This window comes from Dama dama, chromosome 12, assembly GCF_033118175.1.
Source record: "Dama dama isolate Ldn47 chromosome 12, ASM3311817v1, whole genome shotgun sequence".
NCBI classification, from domain to species: domain Eukaryota; kingdom Metazoa; phylum Chordata; class Mammalia; order Artiodactyla; family Cervidae; genus Dama; species Dama dama.
In genome coordinates, this window is record NC_083692.1 from 79,020,135 (window position 1) to 79,045,814 (window position 25,680).

Below are 25,680 nucleotides of genomic sequence, written 5' to 3' on the forward strand. Positions count from 1 at the left end.
GACTGAACCCGTGTCTTTTATATCTCTTGCACTAACAGGTAGGTTCTTTACCACTAGTGCCACCTGGGAAGCCCCAATATAAGAATAGGCTTTTTATTAATCAAATTGGTTCACTACTTTAGGATTGACAAGCACTGTGCTTCCTTGGGCACATTGCTGAGTCATCGTGTGCATTTTTACATTTTCATTGACTTATAGTTGGGATAACACGTTGACTGTGAGTATCAACTGATGTCTAAATGAATAATTTTTTGTTATTCTTTTTTGCGAAGTTAGGAGAATTCCTCGCATCTTTCCAGAGGACTCTATCTAGCTACATGCAGTCATCATCTTTCAAACTATCTGATGTCAACCTTATGACAAACAATCATTAAACACTTTAATAAAACAAGCAGAAATCTACGCCATTTATCACAGTCTATGAAGAATGTCAGAGATAAAGAGAAGTGTGTATTGGAATGAGCTGAAGTTCACAGGAAGAGCGTAACAAAATAGTCAGGGTCCAATTTCACATGTAATAATGATAGGAATGGGGAATAGAAAGAGGAAGAAGAAAAAGAGAGATGGTTGGATGAAGGAAAGAAAAAAGGTAAATAGGAAGGAAAATTTTAATGAGTCCGTGAATGAATAAGGATTTTGGAATACATTCTTGTCTTCATTATGAGATCCCATGTGATGTCCTTTGACTCTTTCTTCTATGTTTTTAGAAGATCTAACTCATGCCCTCTATATTTTATTGTATTGTCAGTAAAATGTCAGTAAAATGTTCAGCTAAGAATATTTCTTTATTCAATAAATGTTTTTTGAGCAGCTACTATTTGTCAGGTACTATGCTAATTACTGAGAACATTTTAACAAATAAAACAGACAAAAAAATAAGTTTTAGGAAAAGCAAAGTGAGGAAATAAGCAAGTGAGCTCTAAAGCTGGGAAGAGGAGGAAATGAGGGAAAAAGTGAGTGAAAGTGTCCTGAAGGGATATGCTGATCTTTGGAAAGTGCTAGAGCACCTCTCATTGTGCTTTCCAAGACTTGAGTACAAATATTTGTTACCTCAGATTTCACTCACAGACTCAAAACAATTTCCAAAGTATGATAAACATAGCGATTTACATTTCCACACACCAGGACAAATTTCTATCTTTTTGAACATCCAAGAATATGATGTGAATGATGCCACACTGAGGATTCTAGTGTTCCACAAACTCCATGTTAGGAACATCTGAGAGACTGAGTCTAAGTTAGAAGCATATCTAATTCATTCTATCAGAATTGCTTGAAATGTGCAACATACTAAGTGACTTCAAATTGACTTGCCCCCTGAAGTAGATAAGATATAAGAGGGTTATAAGAAACAAGTAACAAGGGAGGAGCCAAGATGGTGGAGGAATAGGACGGGGAGACCACTTTCTCCCCTACAAATTCATTGAAAGAACAATTCAACGCAGAGCAAACTTTACAAAACAACTTCTGATCACTAGCTGAGGACGTCAGGTGCCCAGAAAAGCAGCCCATTGTCTTTGAAAGGAGGTAGGACAAAATATAAAAGATAAAAGAGAGACAAAAGATCTAGGGACGGAGACCCATCCCGGGAAGGGATTCTTAATAAAGGAACTTTCCAAACACCAGGAAACCCTCACACTGGCGGGTATGGGGGAAGTTTTCAAATCTCGGAAGGCAACCTAACTGGGAGGAAAATAAATAAATAAACAAACAAACCCCACAGATTACGTGCCTAAAAGCAACTCCCAGCAGAAAAGTACCCCAAACGCCCACATCCGCCACCAGCAAGTGGGGGCAGAACGGAGAGGAGCAGGCAGCATTGGTTAAGGTAAGGACAGGGCCTGAGTGCCCTGAGGGCAATTGGAGGGAGCTTTGTGAGTTACCAACTTAAACTGTGGGACAGCAAAAGAGAGAGAGAAAATTAACCAGCCCGACCACACTGCCAGCCGTTCGCAGAACAAAGGGTCTGAGCAAGTCCAGAGGAGCTAGCCGGCTGCAGATTGGCCCAGCCCCCCGCCAGGCAGTGGGGAGGGGAAAGGGGCAAGCTCGGCCCCAAAGACGGCATCCCCTACCGCACTGCAAACAGGCCTCCAGGTTCTAACCAAAGACTTCCTGAGATTCTGGATGGTCGACATCCGCTGGGAGGGTCGCGGCTAAACACAGGGCGCACGCACCCGACCGGTGTGGGCGGAAACTAAGGCTGGGGACGTGGAGGGCAGAAGGCGCGCCGCACCCAGGGAGAGTGCGCCCGTCAAGCTCCTGGCTGCCTGAGCTGCTCGGGCCGGGGAAGGCACAAAACGCAGGCGCAACCGAGTCCGCGCTTTTGTGGAATACTCAAAAACTGGAACTCCACGCAACTCAGGGCACGCTCCATATAGAGCAGCCGGGAGCCTGAGCAGCATAGACAGGGAAAACAGTGCCAGTCCCTCCCCGCAACGCGATGGAACTAGCAACCTGAATAAGAGACCACCTCCGCCCGCCTGTGTCAGGGCGGAAATTAGGCACAGAAGACCCCGCAAAAAAGAAGCCAAACAAACAAAGGGAACCGCTTGAGAAGGGACTGGTGCAACATATTAAAATCACTGTAGATAACACCGACTACACTGGAAGGGGCCTATAGATATTGAGAAGTGTAAGCTGGAACGAGTAGCTATCTGAAACTGAACCGAACCCACACTGACTGCAACAGCTCCAGAGAAATTCCTAGATATATTTTTACTTTTTTTCTTTAATTAAAAAAATTTTTTCTCTTTTCTTTTTTATTTTTTCTCTTTTACTTTCTTTTAAAATTCCCTATTACTCCCTCATTACTCCTTAACTTTCATTTTCATAGATTTTTATGATTTTTTTAATTAGGAAAAAAACTTTTTTCTTGTCTTTTTCTTTTTTTTTCTTTTTCTCTTATTTTCTTTTAAAGACCTCTACTACTCCTTAAGTTTCATTTTCATTTCACTATAAACTTGCAAAAAAAAAAGAGAGAGAGAGAAGCCCTATTTTTAAACTGAACTTCATATATATTTCTCAAATTTACTTTGTGTTTTTGTTTTTAACATTGTATTTTTAAGAGTCTAACCTCTACTCTACATTTTTAATCTTTGTTTTTCACTATATGATATAAATTGTGGGCATTTAAGAATCCAATATTCAGTTCCAATTTTTACTCAGGACGGTGTTGATTACTCTCGCCCAATCTTGACTCTCCGTTTTCTACCTCAGAACACCTCTATTTCCTCCTTTCCCCTTCTCTTCCCAATCCAATTCTGTGAATCTTTGTGGGTGTTTGGGCTATGGAGAACACTCTGGGAACAGACAACTGTGTAGATCTGTCTCTCTCCTCTTGAGTCCCCCCTTTTCTCCTCCTGCTCATCTCTATCTCCCTCCTCCCTCTCCTCTTCTTCATGTAACCCTGTGAACCTCTCTGGGTGTCCCTCACGGGGGAGAATCTTTTCACCATTAACCGAGAAGTTTTATTATCAGTGCTGTATAGTTGGAGAAGTCTTGAGACTACTGGAAGAATAAAAGTGAAATCCAGAGGCAGGAGACTTAAGCCCAAAACCTGAGAACACCAGAAAACTCCTGACTACAGGGAACATTAAGTAATAAGAGACCATCCAAATGCCTCCATACCTACACTGAAACCAACCACCAACCAAGAGCCAGTAAGTTTCAGAGCAAGACATACCAAGCAAATTCTCCAGCAACGCAGGAACATAGTCCTGAGTGTCAACTTACAGGCTGCCATAGCTACACATAACACATAGACCCATCTCAAAACTCATTACTGGGCACTCCATTGCACTCCAGAGAGAAGAAATCCAGTTCCATGCACCAGAACACCGACGCAAATGTCCCTAACCAGGAAACCTTGACAAGCCAATCGTCCAACCCCACCCACTGGGTGAAACCTCCACAATAAAAAGGAACCACAGACCTCCAGAATACAGAAAGCCCACTCCAGACACAGCAATCTAAACAAGATGAAAAGGCAGGGAAATACCCAACAGGTAAAGGAACATGAAAAATTCCCACCAAGCCAAACAAAAGAGGAGGAGATAGGGAATCTACCTGAAAAAGAATTTAGAATAATGATAATAAAAATGATCCAAAATCTTGAAAACAAAATGGAGATACAGATAAATAGCCTGGAGACAAAGACTGAGAAGATGCAAGACATTTTTAATAAAAACCTAGAAGAAATAAAAAGAGTCAATTAAAAATGAATAATGCAATAAATGAGATCAAAAACACTCTGGAGGGAACCAAGAGTAGAATAACGAAGACAGAAGATAGGATAAGTGAGGTAGAAGATAAAATGATGGAAATAAATGAAGCAGAGAGGAAAAAAGAATCAAAAGAAATGAGGACAACTTCAGGGACCTCTGGGACAATGTGAAACGCCCCAACATTCAAATCATAGGAGTCCCAGAAGAAGAAGACAAAAAGAAAGGCCATGAGAAAATACTCGAGGAGATAATGGCTGAAAACTTCCCTAAAATGGGGAAGGAAATAGCCACCCAAGTCCAAGAAACCCAGAGAGTCCCAAACAGGATAAACCCAAGGCAAAACACCCCAAGACACATATTAATCAAATTAACAAAGATCAAACACAAGGAACAAATATTAAAAGCAGCAAGGGAGAAACAACAAATAACACACAAAGGGATTCCCATAAGGATAACAGCTGATCTATCAATTGAAACTCTTCAGGCCAGAAGGGAATGGCAGGACATACTTAAAGCAATGAAAGAGAATAACCTACAACCTAGATTACTGTACCCAGCAAGGATCTCATTCAGATATGAAGGAGAATTCAAAAGCTTTACAGACAAGCAAAAGCTGAGAGAATTCAGCACCACCAAACCAGCTCTTCAACAAGTGCTAAAGGATCTTCTCTAGACAGGAAGCACAGAAAGGTTGTATTAACGTGAATGCAAAACAACAAAGTAAATGGCAACGGGACCACACCTATCAATAATTACCTTAAATGTAAATGGGTTGAATGCCCCAATCAAAAGACAAAGATTGGCTGAATGGATACAAAAACAAGACCCCTGTATATGCTGTCTACAACAGACCCACCTCAAAACAAGACACACATACAGACTAAAAGTGAAGGGCTGGAAAAAAATATTTCATGCAAATGGAGAACAAAAGAAAGCAGGAGTCGTAATACTCATATCAGATAAAATAGACTCTCAAATAAAGGCTGTGAAAAGAGATAAAGAAGGACACTACATAATGATCAAAGGATCAATCCAAGAAGAAGATATAACAATTACAAATATATATGCACCCAACATAGGAGCACTGCAATATGTAAGGTAAACGCTAACAAGTATGAAAGAGGAAATTAATAGTAACACAATAATAGTGGGAGACTTTAATACCCCACTCACACCTATGGGTGGATCAACTAAACAGAAAATTAACAAGGAAACACAAACTTTAAATGACACAATGGTCCAGCTACACCTAATTGATCTCTATAGGACATTTCACCCCAAATCAATCAACTTCACCTTTTTCTCAAGTGCACATGGAAACTTCTCCAGAATAGATCACATCCTGGGCCATAAATCTAGACTTAGAAAATTCAAAAAAAATTGAAATTATTCCATTCATCTTTTCTGACCACAGTGCAATAAGATTAGATCTCAATTACAGGAAAAAAATTGTTAAAAATTCAAACATATGGAGACTAAATAACAGGCTTCTGACTAACCAACAAATCATAGAAGAAATCAAAAAAGAAATCAAAATATGTATAGAAATGAATGAGAATGAAAACACAACAACCCAAAACCTATGAGACACTGTAAAAGCAGTGCTAAGGGAAAGGTTCATAGCATTACAGGCTTACCTCAAGAAACAAGAAAAAAGTCAAATAAATAACCTAGCTCTACACCTAAAGCAACTAGAGAAGGAAGAAATGAAGAAGTCCAGGGTTAGTAGAAGGAAAGAAATCTTAAAAATTTGGGAAGAAATAAATGCAAAAGAAACTAAAGAGACCTTAGCAAAAGTCAACAAAGCTAAAACATGATTTTTTGGAAAAAAAAAAAATTGACAAACCATTAGCAAGACTCATTAAGAAACAAAGGGAGAAGAACCAAATTAACAAAATTAGAAATGAAAATGGAGAGATCACAACTGACAACACTGAAATACAAAGGATCATAAGAGACTACTGTCAGCAGCTCTATGCCAATAAAATGGACAACTTGGAAGAAATGGACAAATTCTTAGAAAAGTATAAGTTTCCAAAACTGAACCAGGAAGAAATAGAAGATCTTAACAGAGCCATCACAAGCAAGGAAATCAAAACCGTAATCAGAAATCTTCCAGCAAACAAAAGCCCAGGACCAGATGGCTTCACAGCTCAATTCTACCAAAACTTTAGAGAAGAGCTAACACCTATCTTACTCAAACTCTTCCAGAAAATTGCGGAAGAAGGTAAACTTCCAAACTCATTCTATGAGGCCACCATCACCCTAATTCCAAAACCAGACAAAGATGCCACAAAAAAAGAAAACTACAGGCCAATATCACTGATGAACATAGACGCAAAAATCCTTAACAAAATTCTAGCAAAGAGAATCCAACAACATATTAAAAAAATCATACACCATGTCCAAGAGGGCTTTATCCCAGGAATGCAAGCATTCTTTAATATCCGCAAATCAATCAATGTAATACACCACATTAACAAATTGAAAGATAAAAACAATATGATTATCTCAATAGATGCAGAGAAAGCCTTTGACAAAATTCAACACCCATTTATGGTTAAAACTCTCCAGAAAGCAGGCATAGAAGGAACATACCTCAACATAATAAAAGCTATATATGACAAACCCACAGCAAGCATTACCCTCAATGGTGAAAAATTGAAAGCATTTCCCCTGAAATCAGGAACAAGACAAGGGTGCCCACTCTCACCACTACTATTCAACATAGTGTTGGAAGTTTTGGCCACAGCAATCAGAGCAGAAAAAGAAGTAAAAGGAATCCAGATAGGAAAAGAAGAAGTGAAACTCTCACAGTTTGCAGATGACATGATCCTCTACATAGAAAACCCTAAAGACTCTTCCAGAAAATTACTAGAGCTAATCAACTAATATAATAAAGTTGCAGGATATAAAATTAACACACAGTGCATTCCTGTACACTACCAATGAGAAAACAGAAAGAGAAATTAAGAAAACAATACCATTCTCCCTTGCAACAAAAAGAATAAAATACTTAGGAGTATATCTACTTAAAGAAACAAAAGACCTATACATAGCAAACTATAAAACACTGATGAAAGAAATCAAAGAGGACACAAACAGATGGAGAAACATACTGTGTTCATGGATTGGAAGAATCAATATTGTCAAAATGGCTATTCTACCCAAAGCAATCTATAGATTCAATGCAATCCCTATCAAGCTACCAACGGTATTTTTCACAGAACTAGACCAAAGAATTTCACAATTTGTATGGAAATACAAAAAAACCTCGAATAGCCAAAGTAATCTTGAGAAACAAGAACGGAACTGGAGAAATCAACCTGCCTGACTTCAGACTCTACTACAAAGCCACAGTCATCAAGACAGTATGGTACTGGCACAAAGACAGAAATATAGATCAATGGAACAGAATAGAAAGCCCAGAGATAAATCCACGAACATATGGACACCTTATCTTCGACAAAGGATGCAAGGATACACAATGGAAAAAAGACAACCTCTTTAACAAGTGGTGCTGGGAAAACTGGTCAACCACTTGTAAAAGAATTAAACTAGAACACTTTCTAACACCATACACAAAAATAAACTCAAAATGGATTAAAGATCTCAATGTAAGACCAGAAACTATAAAACTCCTAGAGGAGAAAATAGGCAAAACACTCTCTGACATGAATCACAGCAGGATCCTCTACGACCCACCTCCCGGAATATTGGAAATGAAAACAAAAATAAACAAATGAGACCTAATGAAACTTAAAAGCTTATGCACAACAAAGGAAACTATAAGCAAGGTGAAAAGACAGCCCTCAGATTGGGAGAAAATAATAGCAAATGAAGCAACAGACAAAGGATTAATCTTAAAAATATACAAGCAACTCCTGAAGCTCAATTCCAGAAAAATAAATGACCTAATTAAAATAAAATGGGCCAAAGAACTAAACAGACATTTCTCCAAAGAAGACATACAGATGGCTAACAAACACATGAAAAGATGCTCAACATCACTCACTATCAGAGGAATGCAAATCAAAACCACAATGAGGTACCATTACATGCCAGTCGGGATGGCTGCTATCCAAAAGTCTACAAGCAATAAATGCTGGAGAGGGTGTGGAGAAAAGGGAACCCTCTTACACTCTTGGTGGGAATGCAAACTAGTACAGCCACTATGGAGAACAGTGTGGAGATTTCTTTAAAAAACTGGAAATAGAACTGCCATATGACCCAGCAATACCACTTCTGGGCATATACACTGAGGAAACCAGATCTGAAAGAGACACATGCACCCCAGTGTTCATCACAACACTGTTCATAATAGCCAGGACATGGAAGCAACCTAGATGCCCATCAGCAGACGAATGGATAAGGAAGCTGTGGTACATATACACAATGGAATATTACTCAGCCTTTAAAAAGAATTCATTTGAATCAGTTCTAATGAGATGGATGAAACTGGAGCCCATTATACAGACTGAAGTGAGACAGAAAGATAAAGAACATTACAGCATACTAACACATATATATGGAATTTAGAAAGATGGTAATGATAACCCTATATGCAAAACAGAAAAAGAGACACAGATGTATAGAACAGACTTTTGGACTCTGTGGGAGAAGGTGAGGGTGGGATGTTTTGAGAGAACAGAATGTATATTATCTCTAGTGAAACAGATCACCAGCCCAGGTTGGATTCATGAGACAAGTGCTTGGCCTGGTGCACTGGGAAGACCCAGAGGAATCGGGTGGAGAGGCAGGTGGGAAAAGGGATCTGGATGGGGAATACATGTAACTCCATGACTGATTCATGTCAATGTATGACAAAACCCACTGCAATGTTGTGAAGTAATTAGCCTCCAACTAATAAAAAATAAATGAAAAAAAAAAAAGAAATCTGATGAGTGTGAGAAATTTTGAAAAAGTCACTGTAGGAATTGACAATGAGAAGTGATTACAGAGAATAAGAATACTTTCTTGGAAGCACTGTGGGTCTAGTTAGTGTTGGAGGTGTTCACAATTTCAGTGACACCAGTCTGCCCATCGGTGTGATTTTTTTTGAACTCTGCTTTATCAAAGTATATAAGAAAGTAGATTTTTTTTTGTAATTTGGTCTTTATGATGACTGAACAGTATTCCATGGTATGAGTGTAATATAGTGTTTTGAGTCATTACCCCAATGAGGTGCATAAGAAGGCAGATATTAATCCACGATTAGGAAGTAGTAAGATTATTGATATGACATAGAATTAACTAAAAACAATGAAGTTAGTGACTAAAGACTGATTGAAGGAGGGCTGTCTTTGCTTAGAAACTGGAGGCCTGTTTGCAGTGCGGTAGGGGATGCGGTCCTTGGGGCCAAGCCTGCCCCTTTCCCCTCCCCCCTGCCTCCTGCCTACGGCAGGGCTGGGCCAGTCCGCAGCCTTCCAGCTCTTCTCTGGACTTGCTCAGACCCTTTGTTCTGCGAACGGCCGGCAGTGTGTTTGGGCCGGTTAATTTTCTCTCTCTCTTTTGCTGTCCCACAGTTTAAGTTGGTAACTCACAAAAGCTCCCTCTGATTGTCCTCAGGGCACTCAGGCCCGGTCCTTACCCTAAGCAATGCCACCCACTCCTCTCCATTCCGCCCCCACTTGCTGGTGGCGGATGCCAGCGTCTGGGGTACTTTTCTGCTGGGAGTTGCTTTTAGGCACGTAATCTGTGGGTTTTATTTATTCTTCCCCTCCCAGTCATGTTGCCCTCCAAGATTCAAAAACTTCCCCCAGACCCGCCAGTGCGAGGGTTTCCTGGTGTTTGGAAACTTTCTCTATTAAGACTCCCTTCCTGGGACAGATCTCCATCCTTAGCTCTTTTGTCTCTCTTTTTATCTTTTATATTTTGTCCTACCTCCTTTTGAAGACAATGGGCTGCTTTTCTGGGCACCTGATGACCTCAGCTAGCGATCAGAAGTTGTTTTGTGAAGTTTGCTCTGCGTTCAATTGTTCTTTCAATGAATTTGTAGCAGAGAAAGTGGCCTCCCCGTCCTATTCCTCCACCATCTTGGCTCCTCCCCTCATCAGATTTCTTAACCCAGGATCTCTTGTATTAATTGTCTTGGAAGGTACTTAATTTCTATCTACAAGAAGAAAAAAGTCATTAAAATTAATAGATGTGTCAACTTTCTGCCTTCATACCCTGAAATAATACTGAAAACCAAACCAATTCTTTCCTCCTTCATTCCAATAAAATTGGAAATAACTGTTTCTCCTCACAAATTAATTCTCCTATCTGTGGTCCATATTCCATCCTAGCTGTCTCTTCAGAAGTTTGATCCATTGTTCATAGAACATTTCCAAAAACATGTAAATATATCTCAACCTTTAAAACCCCTACGATTACCACTTTAATATCCTTGTCTAGTTAGCACCATGTCTTTTCTCCTGTTCTCAGTTCAGCCTCTGGAAAGAGATTTCTGTATTCCAAAATTTTTCTCCTTTGTCTTGTCTCTACTACAGTTGAGTTCCTGCTGAAAGACTCAAATCATGATCTTTGTGCTGCTAAAAGTCAACAGACACTTTTCAGTCATCATCTCACTAGGTAGACATTTTTTAGCATCTGCTCTGATGGACAGTCCTTCCTCTTTGAAACTCCACTTTCCTTCTCTTTCAGGACACCAGTCAATTTTGATTTGCCATGTACCTCTCTGAATTACCTTTGAGGTATCTCTGATACTTTTTTGTACTGGCCATCATGTCAGTGTTTGAGTTCCTTGAGATTTTCTTTAGTTTCTATTCTCTTGTGAAGTTTGCTCTGTGTGTATGTCTTGGTGAAATTACATTTAATCTAAAGAGTAGTATTATCAGTAGTTGTCAGTAGATGACAACATAGTGGAGTCTAATTGAATTAGGTTCTAATCCTTATATATCCTTGGACAAATCATTTAACCTCTAAAAGACTTGATTTCCCGTCTAATAAGTGAGGATACTATCTAGCCTAATGGCCATAGTGCTAAATTGTCAGTGGCCAATGATACAGATTCTTGAATCATACCAATAGGACAAATTCCAGATCACTTACTGTGATCTTGAACAAATTACATCCTTCCTTTCTTGTTTCAATTTTCTCATCTATAAAAATAAGGATAATTTACTTTATGTGATTATATAATGCTATTTAATTCATAGCATTAAAAGAGCATCTTAGTAAGCAAACCCCTGAAACATTCTCATCAGTTTAAAATGCTAAGTAATTCAAGCCTAAATAGGAGCAGAAAGGAGATGGGGCACAAAAGCCTGAAGACTCGATTTGTTTCTTTTGTTGACCTGCAGAGGGTGATGTTGCATAAACTGGAAGTGTTTGTCTCACTCCTATGAGCTTCTTACAACTCATTGAAGTGCATATTTGAACAGGCTCAACGTCAGGAGCAGTCACTTTTTTTTTTTTTTTTTTTTAGGAGTAGTCATTCTTAAGGAAGCATTTCTTACTGGTAGTAGCAAGGATTGCTTAAACAGGGATCTCTTTAACTCTCAGATTTTCCCGGTTACAAGGACTCAGCACACTCTGGCACATTCCTTCCTGCTCCTCCAGGGAGATCTTCCTCCCTGCATAACCATGCTCTCAGTGACTCTTCTGCTACTTGGAATGCTCTTCACAGCAAGTAAGTAACATTATATTCCATGCTTCTGCCTATATAGAAGTGATTTTGTTCTGAGGGTGTCTGAATGGAAACACTGTCTCATTATAGATAGGTGTGTCCTGGATTCACTGATGTTGCATTGCTGTTGCAGGAGGAACTGGAGCCCAGTTAGTGACCCAGCCTGACGGTCACATCAGCATCTCTGAAGGAAACCATCTGGAGCTGAGATGCAACTATTCTTATGGTGGATCGATTAATCTCTTCTGGTATGTCCAGTACCCCAGCCAAGGCCTCCAGTATCTACTGAAGTATTTATCAGGGCCCACCTGGGTTAAAGGCATCAAAGGCTTCGAGGCTGAATTCAAGAAGGATGAAAAGTCCTTCCACCTGATGAAAGCTTCAGCCCATTGGAGTGACTCTGCCAAGTACTTCTGTGCTCTGTGTGACACAGTGCCTGAGTCTGCAGGGGGAGCTGAACAAAAACCTTCTCAGACATTGTAGCTTAATACACTTAGGGTCTCAGCCTGACCTGGTTTTAGAGAGGTCTCTGCTCTGATGAAAGTGAGCAGAAGGAGAAGCAGAGTCCTGGGGAGTGCGTGGTCCTGAGGAAAAATAAGATTTTCAATGAGTCCCTTGTTTTACAGCTATGCGAGGCCAGACCTGGAATAGACTCATATGGATAGTCTCCTTTTCGTGGTGACATAGCATTCTGAAGGATTTTTTTAAGTGTTGTTGTTATTTAGTCACTAAGTCATGTCCAACTTTTTACAACTCCCTGGATGGCAGTCCCCCAGGCTCGTTTGTCCATGAGATTTCCCAGGCAAGGATACTTCAGTGGGTTGCCATTTCTTTCTCCAGGAGATTTTCCTCACCCAGGGATCAAACCCATATCTCCTGCTTGGCAGGCAGGTTCTTTACTGCTGAGCCACCTAGGAAGCCCCAGTTCAATGTGAGCAGCACTAACCTTCTGATCGTTCACCTTCTGAGCTGTCCTCCAACACACTCCTCCCACATCTCTCGTTTACAGCTGAGAGCACCTCCATGCTGTCCACGTCTCTTGCTGTAACTTTAGTGATCTTTGACTCTTATTGTTTTCTCACTGCCTACGTCTAACTCAGAAAGAAATCCAGTTGGCCATATCTTAAAAATTAATGCCAAATTGAACCACCACTGCCATTTTCACTGCTACTTCTTTGGTCAAACCACGCTCATCTCTCAAATGTATTACTCTTAAACCCAGTTTACTTATTATGACATAGACACTATCCAGCAAATGGTATTGGGAAAGTTGGAGAACTGCATGTAAATCAATGCTGTTAGAACATACTCTCACACACCACACACAAAAATAAACTCAAAGTGGCCTAAAGACTTAAATATAAGACACAATACTATAAAACTCCTAGAAGAGAACATAGGCAAAACATTCTCTGACATAAATCTCACCAGTGTTTTTTCAGGTCAGTCTCCCAAAGCAATAGAAATAAAAGCAAAAATAAACAAATGGGACCTAATAAACTTACAAGTATTTTTTTACAGCAAATGAATTCATAAACAATACAAAGACCCAAGCTACAGACCGGGAGAAAATATTTGCAAATGTTGTGATGGACAAGGGCTTAATTTCCAAGATATACTAGCAGCTTATATAACTCAATAACAATACAGGAAACAACCCAGTGGGAAAATGGGCATATGACCTAAATAGAAATTCCTCCAAAGAAGACATGCAGATAGCCAACAGGCACGTGTAAAGACGCTCAACATTGCTAATTACTAGAAAAATGCAAATCAAAATGACAGTGAGGTATCACTTCACACAAGTCAGAATGGCCATCATCGAAAAAATCTACAAACAATAAACACTGGAGAAGATGTGGAGAAAAGGGTACTCTTCGACACTGTTGGCGGGAATGTAAATTGGTGCAGTCACTGTGGAAAACAGTATGGAAATTCCTCAAAAAACTAAAATAGAGTTCCTATATAATCCAGCAATCCCTCTCCTGGGCACATACCCAGAGGAAAAAACATGGTCCAAAAAGATACATGCTCTCCAATGTTCACTGCATTATTCACAATAGTTAAGACATGGAAGCAACCTAAACGTCCATTGACAGAGGAATGGATAAAGAAGATGTGGTACAGGTATACAATGGAGTATTACCCAGCCATTAAAGGGAATGAAATAAATGCCATTTGCAGCAACATGGATGGACCTAGAGATTATCATACTGAGATAAGCAAATCAGACAGAAAAGGAGAAACACTGTGTGACATCCCTTATATACAGAATCTAAACAGAAATGATACAAATAAACTTATTTACAAAACAGAAACATATCCACAGACTTAGAGAATGAACATATGGTTGCCAGGGGGGAAGAATGAGGAGAAAGAATAGTTAGGGAGTTTGGGATCAACATGTACACACTGCCATATTTTAAATGCACAACCAACAAAGTCCTATTGCATAGCACAGGGAACTCTGCTCACTGTTATGTGGGAGGGACGTTTGGGGAGAATGGGTACGTGTATGTGTATGGCTGAGTCCCTTTACTGTCCACCTGAAACTGTCGCAACATTGTTGATTGGCTGTATGTGTCACTCAGTCGTGCTGATTCTTTGTGACCCCATGGACTGTAGCCTTCCAGTCTCCTCTGTCCATGGAATTTTCCAGTGAGAATACTGGAGTGGTTTGCCATTTCCTACTCTAGGGGAATATAAAATAAAAAGCTTTACAAAAGTAAAGTCGAATAACTTTGTAAAAGTTAACTTTCATATAGAAAGTAAAAGGCAAAAAGAAAATCTATGAGCTTCATCTCTTAGAAATATTTACTATGCACAGCTCAAGTCATTTTCGAATTTCCTACCCTGTCTACCCTCTTCAACTTTTTCTTGGTGTTTCTCTGGTATTGTATGTACTATGCACCATGTATTATGCAAAACTATTTGAGTATGTATGTAATTCAATTATAATCATAACCTGGAAAGTAGAAATAATCCCTGATATGTAAAGCAATATAAAGGCATTTAAGAGGGTAGGCATATGCATATTCCAACTCAACTGAATTACAGCAAAAAGAAGTTAATAAATATTTTAATCTTAGTTTTGTTACTTGTATACTGGGGTAGTTACAAGAAAGAAAGGAGCCATAGGACAGTGTTCAAAAGATAGTAGATGGAAAAATGAGTCCAGTCTGGCTCATTTGGAGATGCTGTGACACCCATGGAAAGAAAATAAAGTTTCAAAGTATATGGCTTTTCAGCAAGATTCTGGACCATTCTGAATAGCTGTAAGTCAGCAGCCAAAATGATTTTGATTGCTGAGTATTGTGGAGGGAAAGATTTCACTTCTGAATTTCAAGTATAAGGTGACATGTTTTGATATGGTGGACTCTAGCCCTTTAGTTTTCTCTATCATATAGTCACATGCACTTGAAGAAAATTAAATGATAGCTAAAATAAATTTTTTTTAAATCACAAATCTCTCACTATTATGACTTTGTGAGCCAAGTATTTGAGTGTGAACCTGGAAACTTAGCAGCCATAAAGTCTTCATCACCAGAACAGAACTATCTGCTCTGATAAACCGGACAAGATCTTATACAAGAGATTGTTACTGTGAGCAACTAATTCACTTAAGGCATGTTCTTCAAATTTTACAAAAAGAACAAAAGAGAAAAATGGGAAAAGCAAGTTATTTTTATTAGTGATTTCATCTAGGTCTTCACAAAAACCATTCTTAAATATTTGAAGTTAATACATCTTCTTTTCCCTAAAATGGTTAACCTGTGACTGCCCTATAAGCTCACTCTCACGTAGCTCATTTCCAAGTGTGCATGTGTGACCCCATGGACTATAGCCAGCGAGGCTCCTCTGTCCATGGAATTTTCCAGGCAAGTATAGTGGAGTGGGTTGCCATTTTCTTCTCCAGGGGATCTTCCTGACCCAGGGGATTGAACCTGCATCTTTTGCATCTCCTGCATTGGCAAGCAGATTATTTACCACTGTGCCACCTGGGAAGCCCAAGAGCAATAGTGTATATTGTTTGTTGACTACTTGTTCTCTCTCACTCTTGCTATGCTAACCTTTAGCCAGAGTGTATTTCCGATACTTCACCACACTGTGGACTTTGGACGTAACAATGTGACCATGTTTGACCAATAAAATGTGAGTGGATAGTTATATCCTAGTTAAAACTAAATATATTTACATGATATGCCTTCTTTTGTTTCTTCCCTGCACATACCAGATAGTGGTTGTCCTTTCAGGTTTTATTTCATAACGTGAAGCAGACACAAGTTTCAGAATGAAGAGATAACTCATGGGAGCAGACCTGAAACCACTTGTATGCAAGAGCAGAGCCACAGTGTTGGAATGGCAGCTGACCCACAAGTAACACACAGTGGACCATTCATTAAGTTTTGTTCCTGTGAGCCACTGAGATTGTGAGGTTCTTTGTACTGAGTCTTATGCTAGCCAAAGTTGACTGATACATGAAGTCACATCAATCCTGTCTTCTAAATATCTCTCGCATTCAACCACCTCTTTTTAGTTGCCTTGTTACTATCCTGGTTCAGGTTCTCATAATCTCTCACCAAGTTGGTTGGAATAACTTCTTAAATATATCCTTTACCCATGAGCTCCTACCACTCCAAACTCTCTAAAGTAATCATTCTAAAACACACATTTGGATTAGATTGCTATTCTATTTCAAGACCTTCTATAGCTCACAATGACCCACAAATGAAAATCAAGGTTTCTGTGGCCATCTACAGTATTACTTCCAGGAGGTTTTCATCCTCATCCCCACCACTACCCCAAGATTTCTAAACATCAGGCATAATGAACTCATTTTAATATTTTCTTCTCATACATATTATTCTTTTCTCAAGTTTGCAAAAGCCTACTCAACCTTCAGGACTCAGTAAATGTCACATTTACTTTTTAAAAGATTTTCCACTTTATATTTATTTGTCTTCTTCCTCTTTTAGTCTTTTGTACACAATTTTGCAATAGCAATATTTAAAATGTTATGAATATTGTTTGGTTTTTGACGCTTTACTAGTACAAGTTCCTCAAGGATAGGGACCATTCCACACTATTCTTTAATCTCACCTGTTGTTACTGTTCCTGACATACAAGGAACATTCAGCAGATGGGCCACATCTTGACCACAGGGTGCTTTTGACATGTGCACTGAAGAATGAGAGCTGGCTTGTGAAGCTGGATATGCAGGTGGACTGGAAACCTCCCACGTGGGAACCCTTGAGGACACCTTAACATCCCTCAAACCAACACATGTCTATGCTTCCTTACATCCCTGAAACCAACACATGTCTATGCTTCCCACTCTTACATACTTAAACCATAATCCCTAGAAGACAAAATGACTCCACCCAGCCATATGAATCACACAGTCTTACAGAAGTTTGCCTCCATATATTTGTGGCTTTTAACATCAATAGTAAATGAAACGGTGAATGAAAACTTTTTCATGTTTCTATATCGTTTATATCTCCTTTGACTCTGTACTCTCCTAAAATAGCCAACCTACCACATTTGATGAGTCACAGTAGGTGACAATAAAGACAATTCATATCATTAAATGAATCTTCCTCAACTTTCTGCATCGTAGGTAAAACATTCCTGTTTTACACATACAGTTTACATTCTCTCCCATAATAATAAAAAAAGGTATCTCTCTTACTTTGAAATGGTACCCCTCTGCCCAAAGGCTTTACCCACAGTATTCTGTCTGAATTCTCTGGCACTTCGGCCCACTGATCATACAAACTTTGGTCTGACTCTTTAAGATTTTCTTGCTAATTCCCTCCCAGCATTTAAAATATTCAAGCTTTCTCATCGTAAAAAAATTTAATATTCCCACAAACCCATATGTGCCTCTCCAGCAACAAATCTTTTTATTTTTTATTTTTTGCCACCTGTTCCTTCTAAGATCTGAAAGATGATAGATACCATTCTTTTTATTATTTTTAAATTTTTTTAACTGAAGGATAATTGCCTTACAGAATTTTGTGGTTTTCTTTCACAGCAACAAGGATCAGCCACAGTACACCCATGTCCCCCCTCCCCCAGACCTCCCTCCCGTCTCCCTCCCGCCTGCCCTGGGCCCGTCTCAGAGCCCCGTCTGAGCTCCCTCCCGTCTCCCTCCCTGCTCCCTCAGCCCGTCTCAGAGCCCCGGTCTGAGCTCCCTCCCGTCTTCCTCCCGCCCGCCCTCGGCCCGTCTCAGAGCCCCGTCTGAGCTCCCTCCATTCTCCCTCCCGCCCGCCCTCGGCCCGTCTCAGAGCCCCCGTCTGAGCTCCTGTGCCCTCAGCCCTGCTCTGAGTCTCACAGCACACTCCCGCTGGCCCTCTCTCACACACGGTGCTGTCCGTTTCTATGTGACTCTGTCCATACACCTCCCCTTCTCCCTCCTCTTCTCCTGCCTTGTCCATAGGTCTGTTCTCTGTGTCTGTTTCTCCACTGCTACCCTGAAAATAAATTCACCAGTGCCATCTCTTCAGATTCCATATATATGTGTCAGTATACAATATTTATATCTCTCTTTCTGACTTACTCCACTGTATATAATAGGCTCTAGTTTCATCCACCTCATTAGAACAGATTCAAATCTGTTCCTTTTTATGGCTGAGTAGTATTCCATTGTATATATGTACCAGCTTCTTTATCCATTCACCTGTCGATGGACATCTAGGTTGCGTCCATGTTCTAGCTATTATAAATAGAGCTGCAGTGAATATGGGGTACATGTGTCTTCTTCAATTTTGGTTTCCTCAGGGTATATGCCTAGGAGTGGGATTTCTGGGTCACATGGTGGTTTTATTCCTGGCTTTTTAAGGAGTCTCCATACCTTCTTCCATAGTGGCTGTATCAATTTACATTTCCACCAACAATACAAGAGCGTTCCCTTTTCTCCATATGCTCTCCAGCATTTATTTTTTGTAGACTTTTTGATGATGGCCATTCTGACTGGTATGAGGTGGTATCTCATTGTAGGTTTGATTTCCAATTCTCTGATAATGAGTGATGTTGGGCATCTTTTCATGTGCTTGTTAGCCATCTGTATGTCTTCTTTGGAGAAATGTCTCTTCAGGTCCCTTTCCCACTTTTTGATAGGGTTGGTTTTTTTTGTTTGTTTGTTTTTTTGGTATTGAGTTGTATGACCTTCTTGTATATTTTGGAAATTAATTCTTTATCAATTGTTTCCCTTGCTATTATTTACTCCCATTATGAGGGTTGTCTTTTCACCTTGCTGGTAGTTTCCTTTGTTGTGAAAAAGCTTTTAAGTTTAATTAGGTTCCAATTGTTTATTTTTGTTTTTACTTCCATTACTCTAGGAGGTGGGTCATAGAAGATCTTGCTTTGATTTATGTCATCAAATGTTCTGCCTATGTTCTCCTCTAAGAGTTTAATAGTTTCTGGTCTTACATTTAGGTATTTAATCCATTTTGAGTTTATCTTTGTGTATGGCATTAGGTAATGATCTAATTTCATTCTTTTGTACATTGATATCAAGCTTTCCCACGACCACTTATTGAAGAAGCTGTCTTTGCCCCATTGTATATTCTTGCCTCCTCTGTCAAAAATAAGGTACCATGGGTGTGTGGGTTTATCTCTGGGTTCTCTATCTTTTTCCATTGGTCTGTTTTTCTGCCAGTACCATACTGTCTTGATGACTGTAGCTTTGTAGTATAGTCTGAAGTCAGGAAGGTTAATTCCTCCAGCTCCATTCTTCTTTCCCAAGACTGCTTTGGATTCAGGGTCTTTTGTGTTTCCATGTGAATTGTGAAATTTTTTTTCTAGTTCTGTGAAAAAAAAGCCATTTATAATCTCATAGGGATCACATTGAATCCCTAGATTGCATTTGGTAGTATAGTCATTTCACAATATTGATTATTCCCACCCAGAAACATGGAATATCTCTCCATCTGTTTATGTCATCTTTAATTTCTTTCATCAGTATCTTATAGTTTTCTGAATACAGGTATTTTGTTTCCTTAAATAGGTTTATTCCTAGATACGTTATTCTTTTTGTTGCAATGGTGAATGATATTGATTCCTTAATTTCTCTTTCTGAGGGCACTTTCAGGGTTTTGCAGGAGCTCTGTGGCTCAGCTGGTGAAGAATCGCCTGCAATGCGGGAGGCATGGGTTCGATGCCTCAGTTGGGAAGATCCCCTGGAGAAGGGAAAGGCTACCCAGTCAGTATTCTGACCTGGAGAATTCCATGAGCTGTATATAGTCCATGGGGTCGAAAAGAGTGGGACATGACTGAGTGACTTACACTATACTACTGTGACCCTCTCCTACGACTGATCTTTCTCATCAGGTGTGAGAAGGGTGGCTGTGGCGCAGAGTCCCCCAGCCCTGAGTCTACAGGAGGGAGCCAGCTCTACTCTGCAGTGTAATTTCTCCACCCTCACAGACAGTGTGTAGTGGTTCCATCAGAACCCCGGGGGCCGCCTCATCCGTCTGTTTTACATTCCTTCAGGGACAGAGCAGGATGGAAGATTAAACGCCATGACAGTCCCTGCAGAACGCCGCAGCTCACTGCAGTTTCCTCTTCGCGGACCACAGACTCGGGCACTTACTTCTGCGCTGCGCAGCGGAGTGCTCCCCAGGCACCTGCGGCCTCTACACGAACCCTCTCAGGGCTCAGCCCCTCCTCCAGCCACAGTCACACCGTGACGCCGTTACCAGGTATCTGCACTGTTTAGCATTTCTTACCTACACTGGTACAGTTTTAACCATAAACACTTTTTGCCCAACGAATTTTGGATTTGGTCTTTTCCCTTCTGAATATCTCCTATATCTCCTTCTGCGTTAGAACCTCTGACTTGTAGCTAGGAGAGTATCTAGATAAGACGACAGATTTAAAGTAAATATTTAAACACAATATGAGGGACTCCAAAATGATAAAAAGTGAAAGGATCTAAAAGGAGAGAAAATAACTCCAATAAAGATGTTATCCAGTTTAGTTGGGTGTCTCAAGAATATCCAAATCTGCCTTACTATAATTGCAAATACAAATAACTCACAATTGCAATTACTCACATTTGCAAATTGCAAATACTCACATCTTATCCTATGACTGGGGCAAAGCAAACAGAAAATATTTGTTCAGTGTTCATACACGAATTGATCATTTGAAACAAATTTATCCTCTTTCAGTTCTGGATACAAGAAGTCTAAAATCAGTTTCACTGGCTACAGTCAAGTTCTTGGCAAGGTGGATTCTTTCCCTTCACTGCACATTACATAGTTTTAATTTATTTATTTTATAAGTGGAAGTTTCTACCTCTTAATCCCCTTCACCTATTTCACCCCTACACCCATCCTTTCCCTTGCAGTAACCAGTAGTTTGTTCCCTATATGTCTGAGCCTGTTTCTGTTTTGTAATATTTGTTAATTTGTTTTGCTTTTTAGATTTCATATAAAAGTGAAAGCATGCAGTATTTGTCTTTCTCTATCTGACATTTCACTGTGTGATATCCTCCAGGTCTATCATGCTGCCCCAATGGGCAAAATTTTATTCTTTTGTATGGCTAGTAATATTCCATTGTATACACACACACACTCTCACACACAGGCACATATATATATATATATAGATAGATATAGATCCATTCATATGAGTGAAAACTGAGGTTGTTTCTATATATCTTCACTATTGGAAATAATGTTGCAATGAACATTTGGGTGCATACATATTTTTGAATTAGTGTTTTTGTTTTCTTCTGATAGATACCCAGGAATGGAATTGATGAATCATATAATGCATGTGTATGCTAAGTCATTGCAGTCATGTCCAACTCTTTGCAATCTCATGGAAACATAGAGCACCAAGCTCCTCTGTCTCTGGAAATTTTCCCGGCAAGAATACTGGAGTGGGCTGCCATTTCCTACTCCAGGGGATCTTCCTGACCCAGGGATCAAAATTGAAGTGTCTCCTGCATTGAAGGTGGCTTCTTTATCACTGAGCCACCTGGGAAACCCCGAATCATATAGCAGTTACATTTTTATTATTTTGGGGAATCTTCATGCTGTTTTAAATAGAGGCTACACCAGCTTACTTTCCCAGCAAGAATACACAAGGTTTCCCTTTTCTCCACATCCTTGACAATACTCAATTATTTTTCATTTTTGTCATGATAGTATTCTGGTAGGAGTGAGGTGATTTTGGTTTTGATTTGCATTTACCTGATGATTAGAGATGTTGAACATCTTTTCATGTGTCTGTTTGCCATCTGTATGTTTCTTTGGAAAAATGCCTATTCATGTCCTCTGCCTGTGGTTTTGATATTGTGTGCAAAAGTTTTTTATATATTCTGGACATTAACCCCTTATTGACTGATCACTTCCAAATATCTTCTCCCATTTGATAGGTTGCCTTTTTTGTGTGTGAATGGTTTGTTTCACTGTGCAAAATAATTTAGTTAGGTCTTATTTTCTGTGTTATTTCTTTTTTGTCCTTGCCTGAGGAAATAGATACAAAAATATGGCAAAGATGAATGTCATAAAGCATATTGCCTAAACTTCCTTTAAGAATTTATGAGTTCAGTTCATATATTTAAGTATCTAATCCATTTTGAGTTTATTTTAGTACATGCTCTGAGAAAATATTCTAATTTCATTCTTTAACATGTAGCTGTCCAGTTGTCTAACACCACTTATATAAGAAGCATTTTTCCCCCATTGCTTCTTCTTGCCTCCTTTGTTATAGATTGATTGACCATATATACAAGGGTTAAAATCTGGACTCCCTATTCTGTTCCATTGACTGAATCTCTGTGTTTGAGCCAGCAATGTACATTTTAGATTATAACACCTTTGAAGCATATTTTGATGTCAGGGAGTGTGAAACCTTCAATTTTGTCCTTTTTTTTCAAAATTGCTATGATAATTTGTGGTCTTTTGTGATAATTTGTGGTTCGATACAAATTTTAGGGTTATTTGTTCTAGTTGCATGAAAAATGCCATGACTATTTTGAGAGGGGTTGTGTTAAATCTGTAGATTGCTCTGGTTCAGAGGACATTTCAACATTGTTAATTCTTAAAACCCATGAACATAAAATATCTTTATATTTACTTGCATTATCTTCAGTTTTCTTCATCAATATCTTATAGCTTTCAGAGTGATATCAGTACAATTATAGGGCACACGATCTAATAAGAAGTTCAATTCTCCTTGTAGAGGCAACAAGACTGAATATCCTGACACTCCTCAAAGTCTAATAAATAAGATTAAACGTCAGATTAAAAAAAATATTTTATTCCTGTTACAGTTTCATAAAAACACATACAAATGAATAGATTCTGAAAGTCAGAAGAACTGATGTTTCCTCATTTCATGTTAAAGTAATTTTATTTACTAAAAAATCTAAATAGAACCCTAACACCCAGTTAAGAAAAAAAATAATTATTTTGGATAAGATAACTTATCACCAAGAAAGTTGAAAACCTGTGTGGTTTAAAAAAGTCATTGTTCTGAATGGAGGAGAGGTAAGGATAGGCTAAATGAATGACCAGTAAGTAAGTTACAAGAAGAGTTCATGGCCTATACTAAATTCTATCTTAAATGAGCTGGTAAAATTATTTTACTGAATGATTATCAATATTTTTCAACTTGTTTAAAATTCAGTTCCCCTCAGCTCATACCTTTAATACTAGTTGTTTTTTTCCATACTCCTTTTCAAGATCTGCCTAACTCAATTATCAGGGAGAGACAAGTAGACAAAATAAAGTTTGTGGTGAGCCAGACTTTTTTTCCCACATGTGCACAGACCACATGGTCTATGAACATGACAAACCCCACTTCCCGTTGGGGGGAGTCACACAGGTACCGGGTAGTATGTATATGTGCTGCCAGGCACTCAAAGACACTGAACTCTCAGCTTGAGGCAGAACTCAGCACATTCGTGAAGGGGAATCCGTGCCTAATGCCGCTCTCCAGTCTGCTCTGGGTGTTCCTGGCCTTCACCTTCTCTGGTAGGGATACTTCCAAACAAGGGTACAAGTGTTTAGGGTGAAAGGTCCGCACACAGGCACATGGTGCTTCACAGGGACTTAGGGAGGAAAGGAGGGTTGGAGAAAAGCATATTTACTATGATTTCAATTTGGGTTTTCTTTGGGCCCCAAATTAGTCTAAATTCCTACATTATTTTGTTCATTAATTCAGCTTTGTTTCCTGATTTTTTTCCCCACAGGATCTGGTGTGGCGCAGAACGTTATTCAAGACCAGTCAGACATATCTGGTCAACTGGGACAGTCAGTCACCCTGAACTGTCGGTATGGAACAACCTGGGGCTATTACTACATGTTTTGGTACAAGCTGCTTCCCAATGGAGAGATGATTTATCTTATTCATCAGGTTTCTACTGGCCAGAATGCAAGGGATGGCCGCTACTCTGTAAATTTTCAGAAAGCTCGTAAATCCATCAGCCTCACCATTTCAGACTTAGAGCTGGAAGATTCTGCAGAGTATTTCTGTGCTCTCTGGGAGCTCACTGTGCTTGAAGTAATGGGAAAAGCTGAACAAAAACCCCAGGGTTTAATAAAAGAGAGCTTCCGTGCTGCAGAACTCCAGCTGAAATATGCACCTGCATATCCCAGACCAGAAATGGTAGTTGTGTGGTTGCTTAATCTGTGGTCTGGAAGCTCCTTTTAAGTTGCTTAGGAACAGATGTCCAGACTAACTTTCTAATAATACGTTCTCAGTCTTGATTTTTTTAAATTTTATATCAATCATACAGAACATGTGCAAAGTTGTCTAAATTTGAAAATGCCCCATAATAATTTTTTTTTATTAGTTGGAGGCTAATTACTTCACAACATTTCAGTGGGTTTTGTCATACATTGATATGAATCAGCCATAGATTCCCCATCCCGATCCCCCCTCCCACCTCCCTCTCCACCCTATTCCTCTGGGTCTTCCCAGTGCACCAGGCCCGAGCACTTGTCTCATGCATCCCACCTGGGCTGGTGATCTGTTTCACCATAGACAATATACATGCTGTTCTTTCGAAACATCCCACCCTCACCTTCTCCCACAGAGTTCAAAAGTCTGTTCTGTACTTCTGTGTCTCTTTTTCTGTTTTGCATATAGGGTTATCATTACCTTCTTTCTAAATTCCATATATATGTGTTAGTATGCTGTAATGTTCTTTATCTTTCTGGCTTACTTCACTCTGTATGATGGGCTCCAATTTCATCCATCTCATTAGAACTGATTCAAATGAATTCTTTTTAATGGCTGAGTAATATTCCATGGTGTATATGTACCACAGCTTTCTTATCCATTCATCTGCTGATGGGCATCTAGGTTGCTTCCATGTCCTGGCTATTATAAACAGTGCTGCGATGAACATTGGGGTGCACATGTCTCTTTCAGATCTGGTTTCCTCAGTGTGTATGTCCAGAAGTGGGATTTCTGGGTCATAAAATGCCCCATAATAATTTAATGTGGCAACTTCACCTAAAAAATCTCATCATAAATCTGGGTTTAATTTTCAGAAATTGTCATGAATATAATTTCCTTAATCTTTTCTTCTTAGGTTTTGTGTCAGTTAGGGTACAATCAGAAAAGTAGAACCACAGTGATATGGAATAAGAGACTCATTTCAAGGAATAGAACTCTCAGGCAATTGCTAGAGTTGGTGGAAGAGTTTAAACAAAGCTGTTATCTTTGCAATTGGGGCTGAGCCTGAATTTACTTTAAATCAACTAGAGTGTCATTTGGAAAGGAAAATTGTATGTGGACAAAAGCATGGAAAAACTGACATGTAAGGACATACTAGAACCCATGAGGACAATTGGAACCCAC

At 39.4% G+C, this 25,680-nt stretch overlaps 1 gene segment (V, D, J or C); it reads left to right on the top strand.

Annotated features, from left to right (window-relative positions):
• The first annotated feature begins 23,764 nt into the window (after window positions 1-23,764).
• On the top strand, window positions 23,765-24,525 carry LOC133067092 (T cell receptor delta variable 1-like). The segment is given in 2 exon segments: window positions 23,765-23,846; window positions 24,065-24,525. Coding segments are annotated over 2 exon segments (510 nt in total).
• Window positions 24,526-25,680: the final 1,155 nt, after the last annotated feature.